The sequence below is a fragment of the Neltuma alba genome, unplaced genomic scaffold, assembly GCF_004799145.2.
Source record: "Neltuma alba isolate B1F8T4 unplaced genomic scaffold, ASM479914v2 tig00012912_pilon, whole genome shotgun sequence".
NCBI lineage: Eukaryota > Viridiplantae > Streptophyta > Magnoliopsida > Fabales > Fabaceae > Neltuma > Neltuma alba.
In genome coordinates, this window is record NW_021637281.1 from 55,521 (window position 1) to 79,097 (window position 23,577).

General features: G+C 37.8%; 2 protein-coding genes across 2 annotated transcripts; both read left to right on the forward strand.

Annotated features, from left to right (window-relative positions):
• Positions 1 to 1,413: 1,413 nt before the first annotated feature.
• LOC114732456 (mediator of RNA polymerase II transcription subunit 16) lies at positions 1,414 to 17,482 on the forward strand. The gene is made up of 17 exons (XM_028919737.1): positions 1,414 to 2,270; positions 4,531 to 4,599; positions 5,248 to 5,336; positions 5,852 to 5,964; positions 6,434 to 6,535; positions 7,439 to 7,529; positions 7,971 to 8,564; positions 9,827 to 10,445; positions 10,570 to 10,649; positions 11,330 to 11,412; positions 12,566 to 12,802; positions 13,097 to 13,286; positions 13,501 to 14,015; positions 14,402 to 14,578; positions 14,917 to 15,288; positions 15,996 to 16,460; positions 17,079 to 17,482. The coding sequence occupies exons 1-16, from the start codon at positions 1,990 to 1,992 to the stop codon at positions 16,140 to 16,142; spliced, it is 3,759 nt and encodes a 1,252-aa protein (XP_028775570.1). The 5' UTR covers positions 1,414 to 1,989; the 3' UTR covers positions 16,143 to 16,460; positions 17,079 to 17,482.
• A 1,143-nt stretch (positions 17,483 to 18,625) lies between these two features.
• Positions 18,626 to 23,244, forward strand: LOC114732442 (trafficking protein particle complex subunit 13). Its single transcript, XM_028919722.1, has 12 exons — positions 18,626 to 19,073; positions 19,155 to 19,239; positions 19,758 to 19,888; positions 19,982 to 20,084; positions 20,206 to 20,220; positions 20,458 to 20,603; positions 20,706 to 20,898; positions 21,196 to 21,270; positions 21,498 to 21,614; positions 21,961 to 22,005; positions 22,454 to 22,552; positions 22,706 to 23,244. Exons 1-12 carry the CDS (start codon positions 18,790 to 18,792, stop codon positions 22,724 to 22,726), a joined length of 1,314 nt encoding a protein of 437 aa, XP_028775555.1. The 5' UTR covers positions 18,626 to 18,789; the 3' UTR covers positions 22,727 to 23,244.
• The last annotated feature ends 333 nt before the right edge of the window (positions 23,245 to 23,577 follow it).

Here is a 23,577-nt window from a genome sequence, read left to right on the forward strand (position 1 = left end):
TCTGAGGACGATTTGCATAAACACGAACAGGTTTCCAACTTCTGTTACCCACAGCATCACATATAATATGAGACAACCTATCCATACATAAGACAAACAAGAGAGGAGACATGGGATCCCCTTGCCTAAGACCACTGAGTGTCCGATTTGATTGACAGTCAAAAGTGTCCGAAGAGTGACCTGATATAAACCGGTGCCAAGAACCCATATAAAAAGTAAGCCCACAGAGTTTCAGTTTTGGTTCGGCAGAACTTCGGGCCCAACCCTTCCAGGTGGTCTCCTTTGAAGGCTCGAAGGATTTACATGCCCTCGTATCGAAAAAATACAAAAAAGAGGATTTGCTTGCTCCCTTGTGTCAACGTCCATTGGCTTTTTCCGTTTTCAATCAAAATTGAAAACTACCTGCTGGGATACGAAGAATCTGCCTTCGTTAATGTCACTTACTTTTTGACACACTTGACTTTTAGGTTCATGCACGCTGCCTTTTTATCTAATATATTTATTAATTAGAAAATATGATAGATTTGAAGTTTATTTTCTCGGTGAAAAACAGCAAAGGAAAGTAACAACATATAATACTACCTGATTTTCACTTTGAATAATAATAATACTAAGTTTTATTTCATTATATAAGTTTAGTTATATGGATTACATCATACTCCTCCGGTCCTTATTATAAGACCCAATTTGACTTTTTATTTGGTCCTAATTATAAGACCCAATCCATTTTTTCTCTTATATTTATGCATTTTTTTTCAAGATAATCCTTCTAATAATGATAGTTTTAGCCAATATACTTAATTAACAAGGATATTTTAGGAATGACAACACTTATTTATTATAAATAACCAACTTAACTTACTTCCTTAATCTCCTCAAATAAGTCAATTGGGTCTTATAATTAGGACCGGAGGAGTATTAATATATTTGATAAAACTATTGAAAGGTTTTGTTCCACAACCGATTTTGAGTTTTTTATTTTCATTTTTTTATCGCACTCAAAACTATCTTTCAACTCTTCTCATCTCACAGATTAAAAAAAAAAAGGATTTTGATAGAATATTAATTGCATCAAAAGGCATGATTTTAATAGTTTTAAATGGGAGATGGATGTTGGCCCAAAAAAAAAGGAGATGGATGACAATCTTGCCAAGGTACGTTTTTCGGATGCAAAACATAGGATGATTTTTCAGAAGAAATTATTGATTCATAATAAAAATTATTTAGAGAGTCATTAATTACTATTTTTTTTATAAATTTTATTTCTATATATTTTGTCTAATTTTAATTTCGGTAGTTAAAAGTGGTTTATTATATTTCTTAGATCTCGGTGACCGTTTAGGACAGGAGAGGAAGTTGAGGGCAGCGCGGATGGGCGACTGGTTCCAAATTCCAAGTCCAGACGAAACCAAATCAGAGGGACAAGGAGCGGGAAAGGCGCAGCAGCATCATCACAAAATTGAAAGAGGTGAAGTGTGAGTGTGACCGCGTGGCCATTCGAGAGAGCGAAACTGGGAGACAGATCACGCGATGACGACGACGATTTGCTCTACTCTGCTTTTTAATTTCAGCCATTTTTAATTTTCTCTCGCTTTGCCGCGATATAAAGTCCAAAGCAGCACTCAACTGCCATCCGCCAACGACAAAGTAAAAGCAAAAGAGAGCGAAATCTCGAAAGGCATTGACGCCATCGTTGCGTGCGTGTTTGTGTGAGGATTCTATTCCCCCCAACTACACAAAACCTGGAATCGCACCACCACGCAAAACCCTAACCCCAAATCCTATCAAATCAAAAGCCCTTGTAATAAACAATAATAACCCCGAATATCCCCAAATAGCCCTCCACCCCCACCCCCACTCACACTAATCTCTCTATCTTTAACAGTGATATCTGTCGCCTTCAATTGGGACTTTCCACCACTACGCCAATTTTTTGTCCTCTCTCTTGTCTCTATCTCTATTGGGTTATAAAACTTGGGGTGTTTGGGTATGAATCAAATTTCTGGGACCAAGGACCCAGAAGACGAGCCCGTGGCTCAGTCTCAGTCCCAGTCTCTGCCTCAACCCGAAGTCCAGGAGGTTACCAAGGGTTCCGATAAGACTGAATCGGTGGGGGGTGAAGAAGAGGCCGTGGTGGAGGAGAAACCAGTGAGCGATCCAATGGAGGAAGATCCTGTGAGTTCTGCCACTGTTTTTTGCATCAAGCTGAAGCAACCTAGGTCCAATTTACAGCACAAGATGAGTGTGCCGGAACTTTGTCGCAATTTCAGGTATGAACGGTGGAAAATAGCAAGGATTCTGGCTCAATCTCGTGCATTTGTTGATGGGTAGTTTTGAGCTTCCATCAAAATTGAATTTTTCGTGATATAAGTTTCTTCTGGCTTCCTACTCCTGTGTAATATGGCATTTCAAGTGAAGTGCATCTATTTATTTATTAAATATTAAGTATAGAGAAAATTGGAAACCGCTTGACCTATCAATTATAATAGTGCATGACACCAAACATGTGTGAAACGGAAACCATGATGAATTCTGCGTGGAGCTGCTTTCAGGCATTGGAGGGGAAAGTTATATTAGAAAAGTGTGCAAGCTTAAACAGTACTTAGAGGGGAGAGAACAATCATGAAGGGCTAGTTTACTTGACTGGCTCACAAAGACTATAAAGAAGTGTTGATGCTTCACCGGACAGTCCAGCCGTCCTTTGTTTCTAGATATTCACATGACGGTCTTACGGACAGATAACCATTTACACTAACTTGCGATGGCCTGGGGAAGAAATGGAGTTGAAGAGAGTTCTCCAAATAGATATTAATAAAAAGAGCTACCCTAATATCCCCAAGAAAGTACGCTCTACTCCACTGAAATAAATGAGAACACTCAGTTGCAAACTTTACCGAAACATATAGATTTTAACCTGAACATAAAGAAAAAGGTAGCGGATGAAGTTCTAATAGATAGCGTAAGGTCATAGTTATAAGTCGGAAGAGATATACTTATCCCACAAAAGACTAGATGTATCTTTTTTAGTAGGTCTGACGAGTGAGCCTTTGCACTGTTAAATAGAAGAACACTTGGAAAAGGCTTAGTTTTTCCCCTCTCGTTTGGGGGGGGGGGGATGGGCCAGTGATTATGGAGGCGTTTATTAATGCAGAGTGGTTAGGATAAAAGGACTACATAGCTAAACAGAGAAGCAGAGTTTAAAACTCTTGTTCAAGGAAATTGGGGGCTAATTTGGTAGAAAAGGCCAATGGAAGAACTTGCAATGTTAAATTTAGGTCTGTTGAAGCTTTAATGTGACACTAAGGTAGCAAAATGTATTGCTTACAACCTGGTTCATCAGGATTTGACCAAAGCATGTTCAGCAGACTAATGTTTCTTCAGATAAGGGATAGAAGATGAGGCACGTTTATTGTTACGCATCTGCCTGTGAAACAGCAAGTAGCGGATGTACTAATCAAATGGATACCTCAACCAAGTGTTTAAATGGTGGTTGATAAGTCGGAATTTGCGAGGTGGATGGAGAGAATCGCCTACTTGTCCTATTAATTTTCATATTCTTCTTATTTCTAGGAATTATTTCAGGGATTTTTATTTCCTTCTCTAGCTTGATTTATTTTCAGATGCTTCCCTGTCTTTTGTCATGTGTTCCTAATGTGTAATTTCTCTGTTTTAGGTAGTTTATTTTACATCAGATGATTTTAGTTATTCTAGGATTATATTTCCTGATATAATGGGATCTATTTTGTTTTCTGTAATTATTAGCATGTGATTATCATTTATTTTCCTTTGTTTTGTTCCTTTTTCTGGTTCAGATTTGGCTAGATTATTGTTAGGTCTTCATCTATATATTGGTGTATTCAGGCTGAGCTATTGAATACTCCCTCCTATCCTTTTTATAAGACAAAATTACCTGCCTTACATGTCCTAATAAAATAGTTTTAACTAATTTATGTCTTAAAAATTTTCCATCTTTCCACTTCCCTCAATTAATGTTCATCATTTTCTTAACTTCACTCCAAGGCGCATCAAGTCTTTTCATTTATTGATTAGGGCATTTTAGGGGGGGAAAAATAATTTCTTCTAAAATTTTGTAAATTGTCTTATACGTAGGGACACCACACCTTCCAAAGTTTTGTCTTGTAAGTTATAATTAGGAATGGAGGGAGAATATGACAATGATAATACCAGTTTCTGTAGCTTGTTTGTGTTTCACCTCGGCTTTTAAATTTATTAGGAGAGAAGAAACAGATAGGATAGTTTGTTGTCTTGCCTGAATGAAACTGATTGGATGAATACATGGATTTTATCCCACAATAATGCCTTTTATATCATAAAGCGTCCTTGGATTGTTCCACTCTGTTGGTGTACAATTTTAAAAGTTCTGCTGGTATTTTGATGACTCTGTTAGTTGAATTTATTCCTGTGTAGCTTTAAGCTTTCTATGCCAGTGTGTCATCTGCTGCCAAGTCGTTGAACAAAAATAATACATCCTTTTTTCAATCTCTGTTTTTGTTTTTGTTTTTTCCCCAGTGCTGTTTCTTGGTGTGCAAAACTGAATGCTATAGCCTGTGCTGCTGAAACATGCGCCAGAATCCCAAGGTTAGTGTCCCAATCTAGTTTTATTACCTGCCCGAAAGTCTGTGATTGGATACTAATTGTTTCATTAAGTGAGAAAATTTCTGTTTGGACAAATGATGACGAATTACAAATTAAAGAGTATAAATTTTGATTCCAGAAATTCTTATTTTATTCAGAGGCATCCGTACACTTTGCAGAAGCACAAACCCTAGTTTTCAGAAAATCATAATAAATCTAAACAAATCTCCTATCTTAAATGCTAGGCGAGCCATCTGACTTAGATAGAATAAACAGAGAGTTTGAAACTCTAAACTGAAAATAAGAGAGCCACAAGGCTTGGGGCCAACGGGCCTCTTTCAGTGTCAACAAAGAGCAAAAGAACTTATAAGAATGAGAAAAAATTTTCATTGGTCTGTCGGGCTTGTCCAAAATGGGCTTGTCCATGCATTAAATAAATTGAACCTAATTATCATCATATATCAAATATTGAAAGTGCCTATAGTTTTAATTCAAACTCATCTAATTGTTACTACAAAGGCTTATATGATTTCTATCCCTGCCCAAGTATGTGTTGCTTATCCAACACACTGGTTTGCTGACACTGCTTTATGGTCGTTTTTGTTAGTAATTTTACAGCGTCAATTTATTTGTTTATTTGTTTTGATGTAGTTCAACTACCAATCCACCATTTTGGATCCCTATACATATTGTGATCCCAGAGAGACCCACTGAATGTGCAGTGTTCAATGTCATAGCAGGTATCTTGGTGTCACTGCTTTCTTCACTAACTCTAGGTGTTTTCTTCTTGTTTCGCTTCATGCTGTTGTTTTGACTTATTCTTTTCTCAGTTATATGCATAAGTTATACTGCTTACAGTTATTATTTTTCCATATTACCATTGTACAAATCATGCTTGTGAGAAATTACATACCATTTAGAATTTGATGAAATGGAAAGAAGTCAAACGGAGCATAAATAATAAATCTAAAAATCTGGAGATGCAACAGAAAAAGGTAATTTGTTGATATATCCCCTCCTTCGAGTATGAGAATTTTTGGTACTTGATGGGTAATACATCACTTGAGGATGTCATTTGGAGGTACGGTTACAATATGCTATTTTAAAATTTTAAATTATTGTAATGTGTTGTTTTTCCATTGTTATTTTTGTTAAAAACATGGATGGATGTTTTCATAACTGTGAGTCTTCCATATATATATATAGATATATTATTCTTAGATATTTGATTGGATGTGTGCTATACCTTTTGCAGATTCTCCTCGAGATTCTGTTCAGTTCATTGAATGGTCTCCTATTTGTTGTCCACGTGCATTATTGATAGCTAATTTCCATGGGAGAGTGACTATCTGGACTCAACCATCTCAAGTAAGCATTGTTGGTCTCATTCTTAAGGCTGCATAAATGGATGATGCTTTGCAAATTTTCTGGTTTAGTTTTTAAGTTTTATATAGTATCATGTTCTTTGGCATGAGTTTTTTTGCGGTAGTAATCACGTTGAACCAATAATGTCAGTTATATAATCTGATTTAATTCCAATTTCTTAAGCTTGCTATTTTCCTGCAAATGTATATATTGTTAAATCATATTTACTTAATCTGATACTTGCTTCCATTGGCTGGTTGTTTATTTTTTTCCCCAAATCTTGACGTTTAAGGACTTAGTTGTACAATATAGCTCTGTATAGAAGGAGCTTAATTTGATTGACGATGCCTATCTTTAGGTTAACCTTTTGTCCGCATTCTCTCTTTTCTTGCCTTCACCATTCCTCAGCTTCGTTTCAGTTTTATGCTTGTTACTTATTCTTATCAAGGTGGCTTATTGTCTATCCATTCAGGGTCCAGCTAATCTTGTGCATGATACTAGCTGCTGGCAGCGGGAGCATGAGTGGCGGCAGGATGTTGCTGTTGTTACAAAGTGGCTATCAGGGATGTCTCCGGTATGCAGTTAACATCTCTTGTTTGCCAATCTGATGTTTAAATGTTCAGAAGACGCAGAGAAATTATTAATCATTATTTCACTTTTGTTTCATGATTTAAATAAAGTATTTTGAATATGTAAGATATTTGGACTGATAATTACCCCCCCCCCCCCAAAAAAAAAAAAAGGTTAGGCGTGATTTTGACCTCCAAAAGGATATGCTCTCACAAAAATTGTTCAACCAACTCTGTACGGAGTTAGAAAATATGATTTTTTTTTTTTTTTGGGGGAGGGTTGGTGTTGGGTTTGTGAACATATTTCAAGATTTGGTTGTTGATAGAGAACAATGATGTCGTGCCATCCTTGTAGCCATTTCCACTTAATGAGATAAATATTATTGTTGTAGGCTGCGTTTGTGCTCTAAAGTTGAAAGGATTTCTTATTGCACAGGCTTAATTGCAGTTGAGGTCTGCCAAGTCTTGCAAAGTTCCATATTTGGTCCCCACCCCACAAAAATTAAAAAAAGGAGAGCCCAACACCCAAGTTGCTATTGCTGAAACTGAGTTGTGCCTCTACATAACTGTCAGTGAAGATAGTTTCACATCAGCAAAAAAAAAAAAAGGAGAGCCACTTAGAAAAGCAAATACCACCTGATCTTCAAGTTACCCAAGAAAAGGGTATCTTGTCGCCCTTAATTGAAGGACTCAATTTCATTAATTCAGAAACCATGAGGGCAGCATTGCTGCAACTGAGACTTCTGTACTAAAATTGAATTATTTTAAACTAGGGAACCAAAAGTTTAATTAAGCCTGTTTTTATTTCTGATTCTGTTTGTTTGACTTAATTTTCTTTTATCAGGATATATTATTAATATGACAATTTTTACTTTTTTTTTTATCTGAAATTAGTTTTGAAATATCAGTATAGGTGGCTTTCATCCCAGTCGAGTGTTTCTGCCAATTTGACATCAACATTTGAGGAAAAATTTCTTTCTCAGCAATCACAAAATTCAGGTTCTCTTTACGTTTTCATTTCTTTATCCCCTTTTTTCCTGTAATTTTGTTTTCTAGGTTTTACTTGCTACTGACAGGTGAAATGTGGTACCATATTTGGATATGATGTTGCAGAAAGTTTTAATAGGTAGTTTAATTATGGCTGTGACAATCAGTATCAACATCATAATATAAAATACAAAAACTCAAACAAGCCATACTATCCTTGGCTGCTAATAATGCACTGCATTCTTGAGACTCTGCAATAACGCAATACACAGATCCAGATCTAGTTATGATGATGCCTGAAACCTGCACACTGGTCATCTCTTCTTTATACGGTTCCTTAATTATTTGTTCATTTGTTTCGTATGGTTCTCTTTTTTGTTGGTTAATATTGCAGCTCTATGTTTTTATAGCAGTAAGCTTCCGTATCTGATGCATAAGTTGTTTTGGTTTCAGCTAGATGGCCCTATTTTCTTTGCGTCTGTTCCATTTTCTCATCAGGCTCTGTTCAACTTCATTGGTCCCAGTGGCCCCCCAGTCAGAATGGTGCACCACCCAAATGGTTTTGCACTAGTAAAGGGCTCTTGGGTTGTGGGCCCAGTGGAATTATGGTTGCTGACGCTATCATAACAGACAGTGGTGCTATGCATGTGGCAGGTGTGCCAACTGTGAACCCATCCACCATTGTTGTTTGGGAGGTGACTCCTGGGCCTGGAAATGGCTTCCAAGTAACGCCAAAGACAAGCACTAGTAATGGTGTCCCACCTCTTAGCCCACCCAGCTGGGCAGGTTTCGCACCTTTAGCTGCATATTTGTTTAGTTGGCAAGATTATCTGCTATCTGAAGCAAAGCAAGGGAAAAAACAAACAGATCAAAGCCTTGTTGATGCTGTGCCACTTCACTGCTCCCCAGTGTCAAATTTTTCAGCGTATGTAAGTCCTGAAGCTGCGCCTCAGTCTGCTGCAACTACAACATGGGGTTCTGGTGTAACTTCAGTGGCTTTTGATCCAACTCGTGGTGGTTCTGTGATAACTGTAGTGATAGTGGAAGGTATGCTCCTAATTCCAACCCAGTTTCTTTTCCCTTTCTTTTTCAAGCACATTCGTATGATTTTGGATTCAAGGGATGCCCCCAGTGGGGTGCCTTTTTTTTTTTTTTGGGGGGGGGGGTATTGGGTCATGTTGCCCTGGCGTAATGGGTCCTCTGGCACTTAGGGCTGGGGTAAGTGCCTTGTCGCTTGAGGGCTGCTGCTGCAGACAAACAGAATTTCATTTTGTTCCTAAGGCTTGTGCCTCATCAATTATGCCATATTTCTTCACTGTTTTTTTTTTTTAATGCTTCCTTTCGTATTTCCATTAATCCATTAATTTCTGTAAATGCTGTAATTTACTTAAATTTCAGTGATATTCATTTTTATAATTGTGTTAAATGCTCCACTTTTAAAAGGAGCTAAGGAACCAATTTTTTTCACAGGAAGCTTCATATTTTCCCCATCACCTGCACCATACTGGAGTTTTATGTTCTTGCTACTCAAAATAAGACATTTTGAGATAATATGCTCAAACTTTGTTACAGTTAATGAAATTAGTTGCCCTTCACTAGGAGTTCTGTCTATTTTGATGTAATTATCTGTGGTCTGTGTGGTCTGTGTGGTCTTTGTTTGCTCTTTTTATCCCATCCTACCATTGCAGGTGCTCCTTTTTCTTGTTTTTTTTTTTTTTTTTGGGGGGGGGGGTTTATGTGACTTGAAGAGCATGATATTGTGAGGTGTGATTAGCGTTGCTGCTGTCTTTCTTAAGCTTCCACTTCCCTGACTATGGAGTAGACAATCTATGAGGGATAGGAGTAGGCTATCTATTTATTATGGTTTTGTACCATTTTCAAGCAAATATGATCTCAAACTGGGATCTAAAAATAGAAGTCTAAATTGATTTAATTGCCTACATTTTGAGGAAAAGACTGGAAACCACTTGTTATCATTGGACAAGCTGTTATAAAAGACAGGGATTTTAAGTACTGGCTGCTGAAGAAAAACGTTAGAAGCTTAAAACCAAATGATTGATGGAGCAGATAACGCTTATGTCCCCTCCTTCTGATAGTGGTGCCTTGAATCTTGCACTTTTCATCCTAGGTCAAGTTAATTTTCAAAATAAGACATCTTACTAAAGTAACACATTGGGATTTGAAAGTACTCATTCTTATTTTCCACATTTCTCCATCTCTAAATTTTTGACAGTGCTGTCTATGATCCAGATTTTTTGTCAGTATTTGATGACGGAGTTAGCAAATTGATGTATGGCTGTTTTATGCAGGACAATACATGTCCCCTTATGACCCAGATGAAGGCCCTTCAATTACAGGCTGGAGAGTACAGCGCTGGGAGTCTTCTTTTCAGAATGTTGTCCTTCATCCAATATTTGGGAACCCCACCTCCAGTATGGGTGGACAGCCACCTGTGCAAACTGTTTGGCAGTCTAAGGTAGACCTGAGCATACCACCGACAGATGATTTCAAAATTCATCAAGCTGCTGCTGCTGGACTGAGTGGAGTTGTGCAAAAGGCATCTGAGCCTGGTTCTGATAAGTCAAAAAGGGTTGGTTTTGATCCATCTGATCTTCCAAGTGATGTCAGGGCACTTTCTCGAGTTGTTTACTCTGCTCATGGTGGTGAAATTGCCATTGCTTTTCTTCATGGTGGGGTGCACATCTTTTCTGGCCCCAATTTTACACCTGTTGACAGTTATCAGATTAATGTTGGATCTGCAATTGCTGCTCCTTCCTTTTCTGCAACAAGCTGCTGTTCAGCTTCTGTTTGGCATGACACTAGCAAGGACCGTACGATATTGAAAATAATCAGGGTTCTTCCTCCCGCTGTTCCACTTAGTCAAGTAAAGGCCAACTCATCATCGTGGGAGCGTGCAATTGCTGAAAGGTGGTTTCCTAAATCTATTGCTTATCCCTGTTTGTTGTTTACTCTCCACAAGCTGCTTAAGTACTAGATTTGTCTCCTTTCAAGGATTTCCCTCTGCTGTGCTAATAACTGTAAGGATAAGCAGGTTTTGGTGGAGCCTTATGGTTGGTGTTGATTGGTGGGATGCTGTGGGCTGCACACAGAGTGCTGCTGAGGATGGTATTGGTAAGTACTAAGTGGTTGCATGTTATTAGAGGATATAAAAGAGATGAGATTGGAGGTGTTAATGAGCCATTTGGTTGATGAAAGGGAAAGGAATTCCTTTCCTTTTCTCAAGCAGAGAAAGATATATAATATTTATTATATCATTATATTTCTGTCACCATTATTCAAAAGAAGTTGTCTTTTTCTTTTTTTTTAAGGGGTGAAAGAGACATTCTTTATTTAAAAAATTTACTGTTTTCATCCCATTTTCTTTGTCATTCCATTCCGTAGCAAAGGCCTCTGGATTCTGATTATTTTCTGAGAGTACCTATATGTAGAGATCATGGCAACATGTTTGGCAATAGAATCCGTCGAGATAAGGTAATAAAATCATGAGCAGAAAATAAAGACAGAATAAATGCATTAATGATGAATAATAGAGTCACAGACCCAGGAAACAGGAAAAGAAATTAATGAAGTTGACTTGATCCTGTGATTTTATGGATCGAAACCTTTAATCTGGGAATGATGGCTGGTTCACTAATCTGGGAATCACAGCTGGTTCACCAACATAATTCTTGTTTTACGATGAAGGACAATATTATTTATTTTATTTGATGTGTGTATTATGTTAGAAAACATATGAAGCCTTGGTTCTCTGAATTGATAATTCTTTTTTTTTTCTTTTGGTTTTGTTTCAGTCTCACTGAACAGCGTTATTGCAGTCTTGGATGCAGATTTTCATTCCCTTCCTACTACTCAGCATAGGCAACAGTATGGCCCTGTATGTTCCAGTGAATGAGTTCAACTATACATGATTAACCCTGATAGTTATCTCTTACTTCTTGTTCTGCATGATCATCAACTGAACACCATTATCTCTAGGGATTTCTTATTCTGTCCATTGTGATGAGAGTATACTGTTTTGTTCACTATTGGTGGATTGTTTTTCAAATTTGAAATGTCATTTGGAAATTCTTGGCCAAGCAACAAATGCTTGTTGACCATTTCGGGCTTCTCCACTGAAGTAGTGGCAATGTATTGCATCACTGCAACTTAACATAACCTCGATGTCTATTGCTTGTCCTTGCTAAGTGCCTAGTGAATAATAGAGAGGCTGTGATGCTTCAGTGTTCTGTAGTAAAAAACTCAATCTGATGCCGGTTTGATCTATGAAGCCTTCAATATACATATGCGAGAGCATATGGTGAGGCGTCTTTATCCTTAGTGGGTACTTTATGCCTGAAGGTCCCTATGTTGCCTCCTTTGGCCTTGTGGTTCTCCATAATTTAACATGTAGAAATAAGAATACTCTGGGTAGAATGACCAACTTGCTTATCCAGGCACCTTGCTCTGTTTATAATTACTAATTTTTACAGCAGAAAGAGAAACGTGCAAGAGAGGAGGAAGAAATTATTGATAGGTCATGCAAGATGTTGTAGGAGTGGGATATATTCTAGATATTTAATTACGAATGTAGTGGTTTAGTAGTTTAATTCCTTGGTTCATTAGAGAAAGAGTGTTTACAATTCTTGCACTTGTGTTCTTATTTTAACCTGGCTCTCACACGCTCACCATTCTAACCTAACCTACCTAGTGCTGTTGTGTGCTGCGTCCATTAGCTGAGAGAACTTTGTGCTATATGTAAGTTCCAAAGGTTTTAGCCCAGGCATTGAGGGCAATGTGTTTTGGCATTGCATGTGCTTTGCTTTCCTCTGTGCTTCTAACTTGATTGTAATGATCAGACTTTTAAGGGGAACTGTTTAGTTTTGTGGCTTCTTCAACGAGGATATCTAAGATAGTCTACCATTTCTTTGTGCTTTACCTCTCTTCTGTATAAAACTTTCATCAACGAATTTTTCTTCTGTTGATTATTGTGTTATCATTCTATGTTGCTACTTTCTAGGCTTAAGATGCCTGGTTTTGTATGATTGCAGAGTCTAGACAGGATAAAATGTAGGCTACTGGAAGGAACAAATGCCCAAGAGGTCAGGGCAATGGTCTTGGATATGCAAGCTAGGTTGTTGTTGGATATGCTTGGGAAAGGAATCGAATCAGCTTTTTTAAATCCTTCTGCTTTAGTGGCTGAACCGTGGCAAGCATCTGGTGAGACATTATCCAACATTGATCCTGAAGCAATGGCCGTTGAACCTGCTCTAGTTCCAAGTATCCAAGTATGCTACCGTTACATCTATAAATGAGTTTCTTTTCTTTTCTTTTCCTTCTTTTTTTTTTTTTTTTTTTTTTTATTAAAATCCAAGATGACAGTTCAATGCATGATTCATTCTGCATACTCATCTACCCTCTGTTCAATCATGGCACATATAAGCGGTCATACAGTATGCCCAACGAGGCATGGAAAACACTCATAAACTTGCACAAGGCTTGCCTACCTGTCTGCATATGCTATATATAACTGAATGGACTTTTACAATTTGCAGTTTCTGAAGTTTTTATTTTTGTGGCAGGCTTATGTTGATGCAGTTCTTGATCTTGCTTCACATTTTATTACACGTCTGCGGCGATATGCTAGTTTCTGTCGTACATTGGCAAGTCATGCTGTGACTGCAGGCACTGGAAGTAACCGCAGTATGGTTACTAGTCCTACCCAGAGTTCTCCAGCTCCGGCAACAAGTCAGGGACAAGTTCAGGGTCAGGGTGAGTACTTGATATGCACTGATCCGATTGATTTTTCAGAATTATTACTATGTGAAATTGTAACATTTCATCAAATAACCATTGTGTAAATCCTTGCTAGGATTATAAATGTGAATGTTTGAAGCATTTTAAGATAACTATCATATGTCCTGCCTTGCTTTCACCATATTTTCACGTTATTGAATCAAATTAAAATGAAGTCAATGTTTTCCAGGAGGTCAAAATGGGACTACCAGCTCTACTGGAAGCACCCAGATGCAAGCCTGGCTACAAGGGGCAATTTCAAAGATCGGTAGTAGCACTGATGGAGTGTCCAATCTGCCTCCAAATCCCATCAGTGGTCCTTCATCATTTATGCCCATTAGCATTAATACCGGAACATTTCCTGGAACACCTGCTGTTAGACTTATTGGGGACTGTCACTTCTTACACAGATTGTGCCAACTGTTGCTTTTCTGTTTTTTCTTTCGAAGAACACAACTTCCCCGCTATATGGGGGCTGCACATAGAACTGCTGATGCAAATATGCAGAAACCCCAAGCTAATGGTCCTGCTTCTGCCAAGGTGGAGGACATTGCGAAGCCATTGTCAGGTGTGGTGAGGTCAGATGATAATCAAACAGGTCGTGCTGGTCAGCTGGTGCCTGGGACAAAAGGAGGCGAGGAAGCATCCTCTGGGCGTTCCCGATTGGGCACTGGAAATGCTGGCCAAGGATATACGTTTGAAGAGGTATGAATAGCTGAGTCCAACTATATTGATTTATTTCTTGCATAAATGAGTGTGGAAATGTTGTTGCATCTTTTACATATTGAGGCCATGGCACATATATATTTGTACGAAGCATAGCCAGGGATGACAGGTGTTCTCTGCGCTGGCTTTGATTCAACAGGCACTCCCAGAATAAACGGATACATAGGGAGAGGGACTCGATGTAATCCCAAAAAACTAGGACTGATCGTACTAACTGATTACCTTCTAATTAGCTGATCTAAATATCAGCATATAATTCAAAATATACATAGAATATAAACCGAAATGCAAACATGCCAAAAGTCTCCCAATATAAGCTCAAACTGTTCATTTTTCCTATTTCTCCTATTGCATTGATATTGCAGGTGAAGGTGCTTTTCTTGATACTTATGGACCTGTGTCGCCGAACTGCTGGTTTGCAACACTCTTTACCAGTTTCTCAAGTGGGGAGCAGTAACATTCAGGTTCGGCTGCATTATATCGATGGGAACTACACAGTTCTGCCAGAGGTTGTGGAAGCATCCCTTGGCCCACATATGCAGGTATACTCACATTTCCCCCTACTTTATTGTGGTGTCATATTTATGGGAGACAAATTAAACTGGTTAAAGTTGGTTTTCATGAATTGGTCACAAATTTGTGATGTTCTTGAGTAAGATTTTGGAACTGTGGTATAATAATATTTTATAAGTCTAAGCAAGACTGGAGGGAGTTTCAGTTATTTGTCCTTTTGTGACCGTGGCTTTCCATAGTTGTATGTTGTTCCTGAGTTATTGATACAGAAAACTACAAAGATTATTCAAGAAAAAATTCTTTTTGTATTAAAATTATTCAAGAGTATTTGATAAAATTCTTTTTGGGTATAAATACGGCTATCCAGAACATGCCCCGTCCTAGAGGTGCAGATGCTGCTGGATTACTTCTTCGTGAGTTAGAACTCCACCCTCCAGCAGAAGAGTGGCATAGACGAAATATGTTTGGTGGACCTTGGTCGGATCCAGATGATATGGATTCTGCAAATGATGCACCTAAACTAATTAGTTATGAAGATTCACTAGATTTCAGTTCACTGGAGAATTGCGACAGTGGGTCTCACAGGTTATGGCCTAGGAAGCGAAGGATGTCTGAACGAGATGCAGCTTTTGGGTTGAACACTTCTGTGGGCTTGGGAGCTTATCTCGGTATAATGGGATCTCGGAGAGATGTTGTTACTGCCATGTGGAAGACTGGCCTTGAAGGGGTTTGGTACAAGGTTTGAAAATAAATCCTTTTAATATTTACATTGTGTTTACTCTATGTGCGTGTTGTAGAACCTTTAAATGCTTGTTGTTGGGTGATTAGTCATTGGTTAGAGATTCCTGAAACAATTTTCAACTTACAAGTTCATTGAAATGCTAATGGTGGAGCCCACAAAACCTTTCAATTGGGTTCTCCAAAGATAAAGTATCCCAGTTCAAGGGCCTTGGAAGTAATTTTGTCCAAGCAATATGGTTCTTTTGCTAGGCAAAATTTCCATTTTTTCGAAATGGTTCTGATGGGATCCCACATGCTGTTAATTCATTACCCAGACTTCCATGGGTGTCATCTCCCCTTAAAATGTTGCCTTTTTAACAGTTGGTTGGCGTTGTGGAAGTTTCTGAAATGGATGTGTGTCTAAACTCTCATCTGTACCGTCTTCCTCACCCTTACCCACCCCTACCCACCAAAACGTCTCCTTTCCCCTGCCTTTACACTTGTGTATCATTTTTTGTTATATAAATGAAGATTGCCAATTGAGTCCGGACCCAAATGTTGGTGGTGATCAGGCGTGACTAACTCTGTAAAGTCAAAATCATGGCACACACCATATGTAGTCAAAGACTTTTGTTTATTCTTCTATCCACCTTTGTAGTCTATTGTCTGCCTGCCTGGAGAAAGTTCTTATCTTTTGTGCTGTATCTTGACTTCTTTGTGGTGCAGTGCATAAGATGTCTGCGGCAGACTTCGGCCTTTGCTTCACCTGGTGCTGCTAACCCCCCTAACCAGAATGATCGAGAAATGTGGTGGATCAGCCGCTGGGCCTATGGTTGCCCCATGTGTGGTGGAACATGGGTTCGAGTTGTATAGCTGGCTACACCACCATTTTTATGATATGGGTTTCTCTGTGCTAACTAAATGTAATTTAGCAGCATTGCATGCATTTGCTACATGTATGCTAAATGCAGGTGATTCGCTGACTGCAATTGTACAGGAGAGGAGAGTTGCTGAAAATCTTGACATCTGAATTGGACTTCAGTAGCTTTTCTGCTGATCACCTTGTAGGGTTCTGTTGAATTCAAAGCAATTAATCCTGATCTTAATCTTTTTATTTTGGGAAGTATGGCAACGTTACCACCAAAGGATTGGTTTCCACTTTGCACGGTGTTTGAAGGCTCTTCCTGGCAGGTTTGTATTGACTCATGGACACTCTTTATTCCTTAAAATCGCCTAAAGTCCTTTGCATGTGTTTAAAAACTCTGTTAAAGGATTAACACTAAGGGCATATCGTTTATCATTGAGAGGCTTGGTTTCCCTTTATCTTACACCCAAAAGTTTATGTTGTAGAAAACATCTGTCTAAACTTTTCAGCGTGTACATGTTAATAAAATAGTAGAGGGGCTACTGCATATATCTCAGCCTTTCTATTGGTCCTATTTCTTTTGTTTTTGATTTTGATTCTTACACTGTGTAAGGCATTGAAAGAAATTTTCCTGTTTTTGATAGCATATTTCCCAGTTTTTCCTATATATGAAATTTTGATTGTGGTGGTTGTTTCCGATTCAAATTCCCACAAAATCTCTTGAATCTTGAAACCGCTATATGATCATTGAATTTCCCAAATTCCTGAGATACGTTCCTTTCCTGAGAGTTTTTATTTTTAATCGCGTAAAGCATTTGTTGTAATTTTATACGCATAAGGCCATAACATAACAAGGAAGATATGAGATGGTTTATTTATGTGACGATTGATCATCATATAAGAAAGAACCCTTGTGTATCTGCTTATTTGAGGTATCTTCGCAGGCAGTATTGTTGAAGTGATTGTTGCTGGTTGATCCAAGATCAGGAACCTGTATCAGGTGTCCTTGTTAATCCAGTGAAAAAATGGAAGTGCTATGGGCTGCCCCTGCATGAGTTTATAGAAACCTATTCGGTTGGTCAGTGATATGTACCATATAAATAATAGTCACCTCAGTAACACTAGCAGAAAATTTGCTGTCTCTGCATGTGCTACTAAAGAGTAGATGGGCATTTACAGGCTCCTTTGTTTTTTTAACTAACATGTAAACAATGTTTTAATAATATGATAGTGTGGGTCCTGACAAGGAGAAGCAATAGTCATAACTTCGAAGTTATTGCAAGCGGTTTACTTGACTACCTTGGGTTTGTTCTCCTGGCTAATTGCAAAATGGAAATGTTTGTTTAAATCTTTGCGGTAATGATCTCTAATGAAACCATGCCATCTACGTTCTGTGTTTTTAAATCTCATCTTACAGCTCAATTTTTTTTTTTTTTAACTCAACGGTGTCAAGTTCAATTACTGGGAACAATTTTATAGTCTCAATTCAAGTTCAGAACAGAACCTGGGCCAACGATTTGTGCAAAACTTCTTTCATACACATGAAATACGAAATAAACCAGTTGAGATAATTTTACTTTGAAATGTTGAAAGAGGCAAAAGGAAAAGGAAAGAAAGCAGCGAGGTTACAAGGACAATAGCAGCAAAAAATGACAGCCAATAGCAGGCACTGGGGAAGAATATAAAGTCCTGTTTAATATGAATCATTGAAGATGAGGAATAGGGGCTGGGAATATAATTAAAAAATCATTAAAAAAGTTTTTAGTATGAGTAATTATTTGTTACATAGGATTAGGTAAGCCGATAGAAGTGGGATTATGTCTTTTTATGATATTTTCTAATTCTATATAATTTCTTATGCTAAATATTATTTTGTCAATTTCAATCTCTATCCTCTCTTTTTAATGTAGTGTACCAAACACTACTTTAACGTGATCTTGACTTAGTAATAAAAAGAGCCCAACGACAAATCAATGACAACGATTATTAATTTCAATCTTAATATAGTAATGTGATATATACATATATATATATGTATTAATATTAAAAGTAGGGTGATGTGAATCAATTCCGATCCCAAGATCAGTTTTATGATTTGGTGATAGTGATCCCGTCTACAAACTCATTTGTTAAATTTCATATCAATCTACCAAAGCATTTAAATTCCATATTAAAACATTAATATATATAGTAAAATTAAACTCATTTTACCACCTTAAGTAGGAATGAGCGGTATAAAATTTTATTTGTAAGCAAATAGTATTATTTGCCTATTTGGTTACCACTTTTATGAATTATGACATAGTTGGGAGTGCCTAAAAGACAAATTTACACATTTTCTTATGTAAGGATAAAATGCATATAATTTTATTATAAATTATTAATATAATAAAATATAAAATAAATCGCATCATTCAAATTTGCTAGTGCCATTTAGTATTTAACTATCAAATCTTATTTAAACCAAAATACAAACGATTAACGAAACGGCGCGTTCTGTGACATCCAGTTCCGGATCTCCAATTTCCAGTTTCAGAGTCGAGCTGAAGCAGTCGCAGGAGGAAGAAAAACTCGGCCAAGGAACTTGAACCTGAACTCGCTGTTCCTTCACTTCGAATACGATTCCAATCGAGCAGGGAAGCCGGAGAGGGAGAGATGAGTCAAGGATCTCATTCTTTGGCGTTTCGGGTCATGAGGCTGTGCAGGCCTTCTGTCCACGTAGATCCACCCCTCCTCCTCGACCCCGCCGACCTCATGATCGGCGAGGACCTCTTGGATGACCCCATTGCCGCCGAAAATGTCCCTCGCCTTATTGGCAGCAATGCCCATGTTGCTGATCATGGCAGCTCCGATCCCAATTATCGCGGCAGGTTCCTTCTTCATCATTGCTTCGATGCTATGGGACTCTCTGGTCTTCTAGTGCTCCCACAGTCTTTTGGGTATCGCATTTCTCTTACTCTTAGTTAAATTTCAAAAAAAATTTCACTTGATTGGTGAAACAATGAATCTGGGTGGTGCAGAGCCATTTATCTGGGAGAGACTTTCTGTAGTTACATTAGTATTAACAATAGCTCCAACTTCGAAGTCAGAGACGTTATAATCAAGGTGGGTTATGTTATCTTTTCTGCACCACACATTTATGTGGAGAAAGCTCCAAATCAGTCATGGTTATAATATCATGTTTTATGAATGTGGACTGATATTTGGAAGGAGTATTGCCAAATTGAAGTTGTATTCGATGTGATGGAAACTGACAGATTCTGGTATTTCCCTATGGCAGATTCGGCACACAAAAGATGCTGTTTAACCTTCTAGTTCATAAGGATTCCTGCCATTTAAGTTCCCAAAAAAAAAAAAAAGTTCTTAACAGAATTGTTGTCTTGGTTGATCTAAAAATTTTGAATGGAATAGTAGTTTTAAAGAGTAAGGCAATAGAGGTGAAAGTAGGCCCCTTTGAAGAGCATGTCTTCAACCTTTTGTACGCTGTAAAAGTCTATTTATCTGTGTTGTACAGAAGCTCAATAGAAGAATCCTTTAGCTTCATCTTATCTGCACCAGTTGAGTTTTTCCTTGAACAAAATTCATCCTTTTCAGTTATTCAAAAACTTGCTTATTTATTGCAGGCTGAAATTCAAACAGAGAAGCAGAGAATACTTCTTTTAGACACATCCAAATCACCTGTTGAATCAATACGTTCTGGTGGGCGTTATGATTTTATTGTGGAACATGATGTCAAAGAGCTTGGACCTCACACGTAAGTGGTATCTTATTAATAATGTTCCCGTGTACAATGTTATTTTTCTATTTTCTTTTGGGTTTGTTAATTTGACCATGCACTCATCCTTAGGCTGGTCTGTACTGCATTGTACAATGATGGTGATGGTGAGCGTAAATATTTACCCCAGTTTTTCAAGTTCATTGTTGCTAATCCCCTCTCAGTTAGGACCAAGGTATCACTCTTTCCTTGTAAATCCGACTCTGGTAATACTTATGAATGTGAATGAAATTATGCTCACAATTTAAAGAGTACATATTATTACTTACTATTGGCTTGTTGAAAACTTTTTGCAGGTCCGTGTTGTCAAGGTATGTGAAGATTTGATTAAATTCATTGTACACTAAATGTTAAGGTTTGTAGGGTCAATTAGAAAGCAGAGGAAAGAACTGTATATTGAAGGTTTATTGGGTATACACCTACTTATGGGAAAGGCTTGGGTGAAAGCTCCATAGGCTTTTTAGGTTTTGGGCTTAAACTCATGCATATATAAATTCTGGCATCGCGATGCGACTATCTGTAATTTATGTGTCAAAGATGTTTCTCAGGAAACTACTTTTTTGGAAGCTTGTATTGAAAACCATACAAAATCAAACCTTTTCATGGACCAAGTTGATTTTGAACCTGCTCAGCATTGGAGCGCAACAATACTTAAAGGTGATGAACACCATTCTGAGAAAGAGCGTTCAGCAAGGTCTGCTATGTATACCATTTAGAGTTAAGCATCTAATTGGCTATTAATTTTACACAATGTGTGAATTCTCGTTACCAATCATGAGGTAAACTGAATTTGCAGGGAGACATTTAAGCCACCAATATTAATCAGATCTGGTGGTGGAATTCACAATTATCTTTATCAATTAAAAATGTCTTCACCTGGTTCTGCGTCCAAAGTTGAAGGAAGTAATGTTCTTGGTAAACTCCAGATAACATGGAGAACAAGTATGGGTGAACCTGGTCGCCTACAGACTCAGCAGATACTGGGGACTGTATGTGCTTTTTCCCTCTGTAATGACATTCTATTAATGCATTAGTTATTCAATTTATTCATGCCATTTTGTTAAAAGTTCATGGCTAGACTTCATTTCTGAAAAACATCTCATCTGAATTGTGTGTGTCATGGTGCCTATATGATAAATACACATGGTAGACAAGTGTTCGATTCAATTTTCTGAATTATGAATGTGTGGTTTTCACATGCACCACCTTTTATTGCAAGCATGTGACGTATGACTTGCATACGCACTTCAGATGGTGTCTTATTGTCAGGATGTATTTATTTGCAGCCAATAACAAAGAAGGAGATTGAGTTGCAAATAATGGAGATGCCACCTACTTTCAGCCTTCAAAGACCCTTTGTGGTAATCTGTACTTCACTTTTCTACCCTTTATATTAATTATTATATTCTCTGTTTATCTGGTACACTTTCTATTCTAATTAGCAGTTATTGGTACTTATTTTAATACTATGGTATATTCTCTTAGGGATAGCCTTTTTTCTGGTTTTAATTCATTTTTATTTAATAGTGAGATTGTGCTGCTAAAACTAATAAATTGAGAAGCTAAGTTGATTACCTGTTACTTGCAGCTAAAACTGAATCTTACAAACCACACAGACAGAGAGCTGGGCCCATTTGAAGTTTGGTTGTCCCAAAATGGTTTACATGGGGGTAAAGCGGTTGTGATTAATGGCCCTCAATCAATGGTAATGTAGTTGTGTGGATTCCATCAGCTTCACTACGTGTTCTATCGTGGATTGTCCACACATACCCATCTTTAAAGCTTAAATTTCCATTATGCATGTATTTATTTAATAGCATTGCTAATATATCATAAAATTGTTCAATGAAAATGGGCTATCGTTGTTCTATCAATGAATGCCGTTATTAATATATCTCATACTGACCCCCAGAAACATGTGAGCTCCATGAAAGTTCTCGGAAAGTTGGTAAATTAGTCAGCATAAGATGAATCTTGGTTCGATTTATGTTTGTTTGTGTGAATATTGGTTGAGATTAACATCGATTTGCTAATTTGAAGCATATGCACAGGTCTTATCACAGGTTGAGGCATTGGGCTCCATAAATTTCCCACTGGTATGTGAAATTTTACAGCTGTGCTGCTCTTAGATCTCTCAGATGCCTGTGGTTGTGGATACTTTTGAGCAACTATGCAGCTATTCCGTAGCTTCTCTTGATAGAACAATAAGTGCAACTTATTAATCAATACTAATTTACATAATGATCAGGGTATATCATCCTAATATTTTTGTTGTCGCTATCATGTTATCCTGATATTATGTCAATAATGACGGTCTATAATATTCTTTTGGGGTCTAAAAAGAAGCCCGTGCACTACCAGTAAATGCAGTTGCCAGTTCTAATATTACAATTCACACTTTTTGTCCATGAATGATCTATTTAAGCCTCTAAACTTTCAAGGTTGTAAAAGTGAGCATTCGGTAATGGTTTCTCTCAGAGCATATTAGAATGAGGCATATTGGTTGGTTGCTTGATGATATTCACAACTTTGTTACTTATGCAGAATCTCATTGCTACTAAACCTGGGATCCAGAGAATTACAGGCATTACAGTGTTTGATACAAGGGAGAAGAAATCATATGAACCTTTGCCTGATGTAGAGGTTCGTTCTTGTAGGCATTGATTCTATGTATAAACAGTCTAGCAGATGCAGTGCCTTGTTTACAATTTTCTTTTGGATCTCATTTGATGATGTCTGCCTTTGCCACATAAATCCCCAGCTTTAAATATCATTCTGACTTGCGTCGTCTTGCAGATTTTTGTGCAAATGGATTGAACTTCGTGGTCAGTACAGAGAACCTGGCCAGAAGAAGCAAAGCTAGTGGTATTTAGGGCCGGCCTGTCAATTACAAGTACACTAAACTGGTGATGAATAGACATTTAAAGATTCCAGGGTTTCACTAAAGAGTGATTGGTCTACTCATTTTTCGTAAAGGTGGTCTACAGAACAAACTCTCAGAACTTTGACCAATCAACCTACCATCTTTCCTGAGGATTGATCTTGGTTCTGTCCGCTAGTCATGAATTTGCATTGTTGATGGGGCTTTAATCAGGTTAACCGAGTACCCACAAAGTCTTGGCTCGGTAACTCTGATGCCACTAGGCTTAGATTGTTGGTTGTTAAATCCAATGTATCCTGTAGGAGCCCTAATCTGCTTCTGAGAAAACCTCACAGGTTAAATGCTCTTATTTTGTTGGAGCAGCTGGTGGTTTGCCGTTGAGGGGCACAGAACTCGATTCTGTTGGATAAATTAGCTTTGTTATCATTGAATTTTACTCTTCCCTTGGTGCCTTGGTGGATGTGTACATCGCAATCTTTTTTTCCCTAGTCTTCCCTTGTTGAAGCTTAACTATATTATGGCGGGAAAAAAAAAAAAAAAAAGAATCAACCGTATATATGATATCTCCTGGGACTAGGAAAGTAACCCTAGGTCTATCTGCGATACATCAATGCCGTTGGAATTTATGAAGGGTGGTGCTATTTGCAGACCATATGACCAAAATGTTCTTTTGGAACATTATACATGAAATGTACAAGAATAATCAGAATTGTGTACTTGGATTATAAATGTTGTCTATAATAAGGCGTATAGAAATTAGCAAACCTTGTTATTTAAACCTCAAACC